General features: G+C 48.3%; 5 protein-coding genes across 5 annotated transcripts in view; 1 reads left to right on the top strand and 4 right to left on the bottom strand.

Moving 5' to 3' along the window:
* Window positions 1-909: 909 nt before the first annotated feature.
* Window positions 910-1,383, top strand: PPTG_09385 (hypothetical protein; the record flags this gene model as incomplete). Its single annotated transcript, XM_008904387.1, has 1 exon — window positions 910-1,383. One exon carries the CDS (start codon window positions 910-912, stop codon window positions 1,381-1,383), a length of 474 nt encoding a protein of 157 aa, XP_008902635.1.
* Window positions 1,384-2,190: 807 nt separating this feature from the next.
* On the bottom strand, window positions 2,191-4,567 carry PPTG_09384 (hypothetical protein; the record flags this gene model as incomplete). Its single annotated transcript, XM_008904386.1, has 5 exons — window positions 2,191-2,908; window positions 3,171-3,400; window positions 3,459-3,569; window positions 3,644-3,777; window positions 3,829-4,567. The coding sequence occupies 5 exons, from the start codon at window positions 4,565-4,567 to the stop codon at window positions 2,191-2,193; spliced, it is 1,932 nt and encodes a 643-aa protein (XP_008902634.1).
* A 66-nt stretch (window positions 4,568-4,633) lies between these two features.
* PPTG_09383 (hypothetical protein) lies at window positions 4,634-6,265 on the bottom strand (the record flags this gene model as incomplete). Its single annotated transcript, XM_008904385.1, has 1 exon — window positions 4,634-6,265. The coding sequence occupies one exon, from the start codon at window positions 6,263-6,265 to the stop codon at window positions 4,634-4,636; it is 1,632 nt and encodes a 543-aa protein (XP_008902633.1).
* A 2,191-nt stretch (window positions 6,266-8,456) lies between these two features.
* PPTG_09382 (hypothetical protein) lies at window positions 8,457-9,067 on the bottom strand (the record flags this gene model as incomplete). The annotated part of the gene is made up of 2 exons (XM_008904384.1): window positions 8,457-8,893; window positions 8,956-9,067. The coding sequence occupies 2 exons, from the start codon at window positions 9,065-9,067 to the stop codon at window positions 8,457-8,459; spliced, it is 549 nt and encodes a 182-aa protein (XP_008902632.1).
* A 219-nt stretch (window positions 9,068-9,286) lies between these two features.
* The window catches only part of PPTG_22514 (hypothetical protein), a gene marked incomplete at both ends in the record, with an annotated part of 673 nt that continues 317 nt past the window's right edge, over window positions 9,287-9,642 (bottom strand). The window contains one exon of the mRNA XM_008904757.1: window positions 9,287-9,558. Within this exon, the coding sequence (XP_008903005.1) occupies window positions 9,287-9,558 (272 nt within the window). The remainder of the gene's footprint in view (window positions 9,559-9,642) is intronic.

The raw sequence follows: 9,642 nt of genomic DNA, 5'->3' as shown, positions 1-9,642 counted from the left end.
TAACAAGGCAACCAGGACTGAGACCTGCCTAGAGCTAAGCCTTTTAGGAGACCAGTTGGACTACGTTCCCTCTGTTACCTTATGCGAACTTATCAGATGTGCTGAGTTGGTAAATGGTGCGAACCTAATGCAATGGTACTGGCTTGGAAATTGTTGCAAAACAGTACATATGTACTGGGTTGTGGAAATTGCTCTTTCATTACAAGGGTTTGTGCAATTCTCAGCTTTTTTTTGTTTGAAATGTTCTGTCTTCAAGACAGTTTCAGACACTTTACTAGTATCAATAGTAAAGTCGCTGTGGCTTGATCGTGCTGCGTCTCCCGTGATAATCACTCTGGGAGATGCAACTGTAAAGAGCTTTGCAAGATAGAATCAAAGATGGGACACCGTATGTTTGATACATGCGGCGATCCAATCTTCGAGTAATTACGGTGTACTTCGTGGTACTGAAATACACATTGTGCTTTGCAGCGATTCTGGCAAAACGAAATTAGATTTGCTGGATCTAAAAGCAGCACGTGGTGGATTTAAGATAAATCGAGTTCATAAAACCGTGCTCCTCGATGATTTACGATAAATTTTGAAGTGCAATTCTGGCACATACAGGGTATGCTGCATTTCGTTCAACCAGGCCCGGAGTTGTAAAATCAAACAGGGGTGCCTTTATCAGCGCAAACACAAGGCTGATGGCTATACATGTATTGTTTTACTGTAGACACATATTTAACTAAAATAAGGAGAATGCTTCTTTTTTCACACACATTTACGATGACGGATTGTCATTTTTAGCGGCTAAAATGACGGCAAAATACATTCACAATCACTTCGCGAAACGCTCTCTGAGGCACAAGTAGGTAAAAGTTCGCAATCACTTCTCGAATCGCTCTCTGAGGCTCAAGCTGGTAGGCCATGAGGTTACTCTATCTCCTGGTAGTTGTGGTCACACTCGTTGGAAGCTGTGGTGCTATCTCAACGCCCAGCAAATCCGGGGCCCGCACGCGTTTCAGTAGCGAAGTTAAAACGCTCCTGAGGAGTTTGAAAGCCAAGTCTGTAAGTGACACCGACGACAAAATCGAAGAAGAGAGAGCGGGAGGGAACCTGGCTAAGGTCGATGACTTGGCCGAAATGGCAGCTAACAAGCTAGCAGACGACATCGTGGACGATATACCTAAATTGGTCACGACATTTGAAAACTGGAAACAGCTAACAGGTACAGAGGCTTTCAAAACCCCCGTTGCTGTAAAGTTGGCAGAGGCGTCCGAGGCCAAGTGGTGGAAAGTGTACAATTTGTACGGGGAGTTTAACATATTAGGGAAGAAAGCTTTCATCGAGAAGCTCGAGCATATCAAGAAACAGAAACTCCAGGCACCAGCGCAGAGGTAGAAGCGAATTATGTAAGTGTTTAGCAGCGAGGCTTCCCCAAAAACACAAACTGTAGCTTACTTCAAAGGGTGAAAAATAAAACGCGATGAAGTCAACGACAAAAACGAAATTCTCCATCGGCTAAGATTCCCAAGAACAGCGTCTCGATTTATTCGCAAGGGCGATATTCTCTCGTACTGTATTGCTGAGCACTGATATCACAACCACGGGATTTTTGCAGTGTTATGGGAACGTTGCCGTGAGGTTGCCAGCGGTTGTATCGCATCTCTACGGCTTGGACGTCGCAACTAATGGTGTTGATGTCTCAGAATTAATTGGTCTTATTAGCGGCAACGATAATGCTTAAGTAACTAGAATGAGCTGTTCCTCCGCTTCCACAACGCCTTGGTATAGCACAGATGAGTACAGCAATCACAGAGGACGGATTTTGAATGCTACGTCACGCATCATTATCTGCGCTGTTTTAGCGTTTTCTACCACGTCTTGAGATGGAGCCGACCTGCTACGTTTCTCGTCAGTACAAGTGCAAGATCCCCTCACGCTTACGGAAAAACTCGTACGGACAAATACCCCAGTACCTATGAGTAATACCTTTTGTCTGGGATCGAGGGAGACTTGTATTCGTGGAGAACACCTGAAAACTCAGCTAATAACGCTTAGTGCACACGTGACCTTCGTTCACAACCACGACGTCAGAACATTGGCAACACTGGTGAGCTAAGTGATCACCATTTCCACGAGAAAAGGGGAGGAAAGGAAGGCGTAAAGTCCACTTGGTGTGTTTTTTATAAGCTGCGACTCCGATTCTTACTTCTTTTGATGATTCACGTAACGCAGAGACAGCAGCGCTAGTAGTCTGAAAAACACGATGAAAGCTACAACAATACCGCAATTCGTCCATAACTCACCACGCTCGACAAGAAAGACGTCGTTCATATACTCTTTCACCGTAGTGCTGCCAGCAAGTGAAGGTGGGGTTCCAGTCATCACCTGGCAACCGACTTCAAAGCCTTTTCCATCGCTAGGACAGTCTCCAAAGACGATGGATGCCAAGATAGCGAACGTGTATGTGTGGGGGGAGATGTAGTACAGCCATTTGTAGCCCGTTGGAATCGAATTCGCCGGTGGATTGTACCCCATAAACAGGAAGAAAATAGTGTTCAGCAGCATACTCAGCACCGCCGCGACTTCCATACTGGGTAGAATGTACATCATGAACTCGCCAATATACGCTTGCAACAGTACATGAAGCGACATGTTGAACCAGTAGAGGAAAAACGACCCCACTCCAGTAAAGCCCACGGACGGATAGAAGCCGACCATGAACAATAGCGTAGCGGCAAAAGCGTACGGAATCTCGGCCAAACTTGATGCGATAAAATACCAGAAGGCATTGTACGTCTGGGCAGCTCGTTCACGATAGAAACTAGCTCGGCCTTCGTCTGCAATCGGTAAAATACTATGGAACGAAGTGATTGGCGCTGGTGTTGGCAATAACAGCGGCGACAAGACCGACTTTGTTGCGCTTTACAAGAACAGCAAACAATTCCAGGAGCTCCAAGATAATTTCGATCGTGAAGGTTTATTCCAGCCATCATCCACGCTACCACCGTTAGAGTACGGGGACAAGCGAGCGTCGACCAATCTGACGCAGATGAAGTTCTTAACCAAGCGCTTTTTCGATCTGTACTGGCGGACGGCGTCCTACAATTTGACGCGCTTCTTTATCTTCATGTTTGGGTATTATCATCGGCATCACGTATACCGGGAGCAACTACTCGTCGTACCAGGGGATCAACTCGGGAATGGGTATGATGTACATGACCATCACTTTTGTGGGAGTCATTTCCAACATCCACGTAGCCGGGTTATAGTTACTCTGTAGGTTCTGGACGCCGTCAATGCATTCAAAGTAGTCGATCAAGTTCACAGCGTTTTCTCCAAGATCACCGAAGAATACGCTTTCACCACCTCGATTTTTGCAGTAAAAGACTGTCGAATACTTGGAATACTTCGGCTGAAGGTTGATGAATGGTACAGACAATTGTACGTCCAGTATTTGCAACTTTCCGAACTCCATCCATGATCAACTTTGCCGATCGAGCATCCAAACCACTCGTAGGTTCATCCAGGAAAATAATACTGGGCTGGGCTGCTAATTCCACTCCAATAGTCAGTCGCTTCATCTGCTCCGTGGACGCTCCACGGATGATTTGGTCAGCGATAGATTCCATGTCCGAAGGACAAGACACTCATTCACCGAGTCGTACTTCTTGCTGTCTGATACATCGGCGCCTTGACGTAGGAATGCACTGAACGTCAAAGCTTCACGGAATGTAGACGCCATTGAATGTACATCCATCTGCTCGCAGTATCCCGTAGAGCGTCGAATAGCTAAATCAGTAGCTGGATGGCCATTCAACAAGATTTGCCCTTGAATTTTACCTTCAGTTTTCCGACCAGCGATCACATCCATTAACGTCGTTTTACCAGCACCTGAAGACCCTATCAGCGCAGTGATAGTCCCAGGTAGAGCGAATCCGCTGATTCCTTTGAGTAAATCGATCCACTCTTTCGAATTATGTGGGTCTGGAACGGTATACCATAAATCCTTAAAGGCAATGGTAACCGGGATGAAATTTTTCTCTCGTACTGGCACATCGATCATTGTCGTGTCATTTTGTGCTCCACGTGGTGTTTTAACAAGGTTATAACCACCAGTTGCGTTGGTTGTCGCTATGTCGTCATCGTTAATAAATACGTGTTCAGGTCCTTCGAATTGTCGGTACTCGAGAAAAAATACCGAAAGTGACATAAAGAACACGTACGCGCAGACCATGAAGACCAAACCGTACCAAATCCAGTACGTTTCTGACGGGATCTCAAACAAACTCAACGAGTACTTGCCCATCGTCATACCGTATTTTTCACAGTAATCCACATCTCCATAGACACAAGTGTCGAAGCGTGAGTCACTGTACTGACTCACAGCCAAAGAGCGAACACACCAAGCCACGGGATTCAACCAGTACAGCCACACCAAATAGTCCGGAATGTTCCCTTTTGTGACCACGAATCCACCGAAAAGGATGAAAAACAACGTGGTAGTCATCGAAATCGGCTCCACTACATGAAGATCTGGCGCTGCAGCCGACAAGAACAGGAAAAAGGCTGCAAAAGCCATAATAGTGAGGATCACAGTCAACTCGTAGAGGATAAAAGCTCCAGCAGCAGGGGCAAAGCCACACATTCAGTACACCATCGATCCGTACACGAAACTCTCTAGAACTGCCAGCGGAATTTGACTCACCGAGTTGGCCCATACATATGAAGCAGTTCGGTAGAAATTAGCACCTCTCTGCTTGTAAAACACGTCTCTACTGGCCATGAACGTAGGGATCTGCGCCGACTGACTCATCGATAAGAACATGACGGAAGCGAATATGATTCCCAGTACGATCTGAGCGTCCGTGACGTCGAACTGGTAGTACACACTGCCGTTCAGAAGGCCCATTACAATGACCATCAAGCCTCTCCCCTTCAAGTAAGCAGTGTTGCGGATTGTCATCTTGATCTGGCGCTTCATAAGCGTACCAGTGCTAGCCAAGAAGCCCTGGCAAAAGTTTGGGAAGGAGTCCATGAATTTCTCCTTTATCTCCAGAAGTTTTGGCGACACTGGAGAGTTCAATTCCGCTTGAAGACGGTAAAATACGTCCGAGTTTGCTAAGGCTTCTGCGAATTCGCTAGGCGTACGAGGAATCACAGCCAGCTCGTTCTCATACAGAGTCTGTTTGTTCGTTCGGAGATCCATCAGAAAGTCCGCGACGTCCCGATGTGGAATGCATTTGAACCCCAAACTTTCGAAGTAACTTAGAGCATCTTCTCTCGGCCCGTTGTACATTACCCGGCCAGCGTTGAGGAGAAGCACATTGTCGAACAAATTGAAGATTTCAGGAGACGGTTGCAGAAGTGAAATCACCACAGTTTTGTGGAATTTCTTGGCCAGACTGCGCTGCGTATTGACGATATCGAAGGCTGCAGCGCTGTCGAGACCCGTACTGATCTCGTCCATCATCAAGACTTGTTGGTTGCCAAACTGCATTTCAGCAGTCGAAACACGCTTGCGTTCACCACCAGACACACCACGCAACATGGCATCGCCTACTACCGTGTTTTGACACATTTGAAGTCCAAATTGCTGAGTTACAACTCCCGGGTGGTGTTTGAACATGGCGTTAGCGACTTCCATAGCCGCTGCGTTCTCTGCAGGATTGCCCGTCATGTGCTTCTTAGCATCATGCTCCGAAAGCTCCAGGCCGCAACAAGCGTGTGCGAACTCTAACGTCTCCTTCACGGTTAGAGCAGCTATGTGTTTGTCTTGCTGGGCCACGTACGACACGAATTGAGGAAGTCGATCGCAGAGTTCGCTGCTAGTTGCGCCGTTGTATGCTATTTCACCTTCGATTGCGATATTCTTCTTCGCTGCGAATCGCCCACTCAGCATTTTCATTAACGTCGACTTGCCCGAACCAGGTTGGCCCAATACCAACGTGATCGTACCAGGTTTAAACACACCATTGACGTTTTTGAGAATCTGCTTCTGGACCAGGTGTTTCTTGGCACGGAGCTTGCGAAAATCCTTGGCTAGTTCGTTCGGCAACATCGGCAGCTCCGCTGTGCTCTCCGTCACGTCCTTCACGATGATATCTGCCGATATAGATAGATCCTTGAAGCGTACTTCAATCATGGGCTGTGTATCTCCGAATGCTGCGTCCATCCGAGTTGCTACGTGGTCGTGCAGAGCGAGAGAACCGCGAGCCATCAATGCAGCACCACTCGAGTACCCGAATTCAGGCTTGCCAGGCTCCTTGTCGTTGGCCATGATGGGTATCGAAAGCCAATTGCTAAATGAACATGAACAGTGTTGCCTTTTGTTGTCTGCAACTTTCTGCATGGACCGGGCAGTGGTGAGTAACTGTCGTTGATTTGGCTGTTGTATGGACGTGGTATTTGGACCATAATCGACAAAGTTCTGATTATTTCCACGGGCAGGTCATGCATCCACGCAGCATCGTTGATTTGGGGCTAGAATCACGGCCTGGTACAGTACTCCATTGAACGTTTTGGTCTCGGTGTTGGAGAACTGTCGTATGCTGGCCTCATAGACTGACCGGCATTCTGTTTGGGTAGCTTTGCGCTTCGTCTTGTTTGACTGTTTTAGGCTATTTGTAGCTTTGGTTTGGAAAACCAGACACTGTCATTTTTGAGATCTCAACTTTCAAAAGTTTTGGCTGAAACAGTTCTCCATATTCTCATCGGTGGCCTGCGAATGGAGGAGGAGTCTAAGAGAACGACACTGTATTGGTCCTACAGGGATCGAAAACGCAGGAAGAAAATCTTTCGTGTTGAGAGTGATGGTCGTCATTCAGTTCAAGATTTTCAACACACCACTAAAAATATCGGTTGTGCCACAAACATTTTAAATACATGTAGGAACTATAGCAAGGTCAACTTTGAGATACGTAATATATATAACTAAAGAAGGTTTCTCGATTATCTTATCCAAGGTGTTTGTTGCTGAAACCGACGCAAATTGATGTCTTTTTTTAAGTGTAGAGTTAGTGATGGTTATCGGTGTGAGGAACTAGAAGCAAGAGTATATGTGTACGACGCTAAAGTCACTGGGCTCAGTGTATTGCTGCATGAGGTGGAGATTGTTGCAGCCACTGTACAGCTATACGGCCCGAGGACTTGATGCTCAACACACAGCCCAACGACCCCACAACGCTGCTTGAAGCACTGCAAGACGTGGATGCCACACACACCCTACGACACGATGTTGCCACACGCAGTGCTGTTCCCGGGATACATAAGAAAGAGCAATAGTAAGAGATCTGGAATACACAAGGGTTAAGAGGGTGGTGGCATCGAGTGGGCTGCACGCACTGAGCTGTAGCATATCTCATTCCGACATTTACCTTGTCAACACCAACTCACTCAACTCCTAGCTCAGGTGCCCTTCCACATCGTGTTCCGTAGCTACGTTACATTTGGTTAAAACATTAATAAATGCTTCCACGAATGAAACCACCATCTAGCAGTTAATATTTACTTTTTTTTTCCTCGGACTCGCTCGGCATATTGAAGCATGTTGTGGGTAACGAGTAGTAGTATATTTGACCTTAGCAATGAGAGACCTGCTGATTCACGGCCGCGGGCGTAAACCCCCTTTTTAGAATCAGCAGGAGTCTCGGTCAAACACGTTTACCGTGGCCCCACCATTTGAGATGCAAGTTCAGCGGATGATGACTTGCCGTATCGCGTGTAGCGCTAAAAAAAAAAACCCTCCGATTTCCAGCGGCCATGAAGCTCGACTCTTGTACTATCGACGCCTGCTGCTAGGAGTGCCCTAGCCCCACCGCTTCTCAGTAAATGACACGAGTATCTCGACGGGTCTGCACCAAGTGCCTTAGCCGCTAGCCGCAGCACCTTCGCCATTGCGCTGGCCTGTAGCAATTCGGATTCTGAGACGAGGCAGATAGGATCTTCAAGTGATGAGTCAATTTTTGCAGCATGATGAAGCAAGACAATTGCAGCTCGGACAGGACAAATAGTACGGTGGCCGGATCAGGTGAGTTGTCTTATGACACCTGTGTCGTCTTGGTCATTCTCGCTCCCAGGAGGCGTTATTTTCACTGAAGTTGCCTCCAACATGCGTGCGGTTGTCCGACCTCGCTCATCACGAACAACGACGTCCTTTAGTTGCAAGGTGTAGACACGTCTTGTGCCCTTGACCGCCAGATATTCTGCGCTCCTTAGAAAAAAGAAGAAGCCCAACAGCGCAGCCCCACCAATGACGCGCTGATGAGCTTCGGAGGGGTCAAGGTGGTTGAGAATCCATTGGAGCATTGCAACCGTGACGGGTTCTCGCGATGTTGGTGGGCTGCCGGCGTGCTGCATTCCAGAAGGACGAGGCAGTGGCTGGCAGTGAGCTGGGGATCGGTGTCGTAATAGGCACGATGATACTCGGGATCTCGGTGCGACTACCTAAAGACGACCCTCACCGACAATCCCTACTGCTGGCCCTCTTCAGCGTTCATTACTGGACCGGCAGTCAACCAACAGGGCGTGCCTCGGCGAGCTCCGTTCGATCCAAGATCAGCCATGTTCAATGGTCCACTGTTTTCACGTGATTGCGTACTGGCGTAGTGATGATTCGGACAGGGAGCTCTGCTGTAAGACGACAAGGTGCTGGAGTAAATCTTGCGGGCGGCGGGTGAGACCGGTACCTGCGACCACAAGTTCGTTAGTTGCTGCCATGTTGTAGCATGCTTACCCGACCGCCCTTGTGAGCATAAGTCAGCCAGATAGTTAGATTCACCCGGCAAATGCTCAGCGGACACACGCAGCCCAAGACGAGCTTCCAGCGCTCCTAACACACGGTTCTGCTCCTGAGCCAGCGGTTCACGGCTCGAAAGCGAGTTACACCATGACACAGCGGACTTGTTGTCTATCCAGAAACGGACATGTGTGACTGTGTTGATAGTACAGGCGCCCATAAATTTACCCAACAGAACAGCGCAAACACCGCTGAGAGCTGTTCGTGGAGATTAATCGAGAACTGCTTCTCTCGGATCATCTCACGCTCAGACTCGTCGAACTGAACCTGTAAAAATTGTTTCATAGCGGGATGCAGAGCGCACCCCCCAGCAAGACGCTGGAAGAATGGGCGGGCTGGGCGTATACACGAACAAACATGACGAAGCGAGCCTAGGGCCTTACTGAGGTTCGTTCGTGACACTTGTTCCCCTTCCAACAGGGCTCGTATGCGATGTAATGCTTTTGTATCTTCTCCGTCGGCATCGACACTGTCCCAGTCCAGGCCCAGTGCTCGCGCCCTCGTTTACCATGGCGTAAACTTCTTTTCGTTGATAGATCGAGGCCCCAAAACAGCAAGCATGACCAGTCGTAACGCGATTTCACTGAGCAGTAAGCGGTTACCCGTGTCCTCCTCCACCAGGACGTGATCATCCACCCACATATAACAGTAAAATGGCTCATTGTCGCGGCTGGTTCGAGAGAGGCTGGCCAGGCTCCCACGCTGCACCAGGAACGTGATAGCTCCTCCACAGGCTTGATAGTGAGCCGGGGATCCCGTCCATCTAAAAGGGAGCGCTAAGTCGATAACCACCGCTCCTTGGCGTGTTAATGACTCCCGAACTTCGCGCAGACGCTCGGATGAGCGAAGATATGGCGGAA

The sequence above is a fragment of the Phytophthora parasitica genome (genome assembly GCF_000247585.1).
Source record: "Phytophthora parasitica INRA-310 unplaced genomic scaffold supercont2.18, whole genome shotgun sequence".
NCBI lineage: Eukaryota > Oomycota > Peronosporomycetes > Peronosporales > Peronosporaceae > Phytophthora > Phytophthora nicotianae.
The sequence above is the reverse complement of the archived record's forward strand: the minus strand, read 5'-3'. Positions and strand labels throughout refer to the sequence as shown.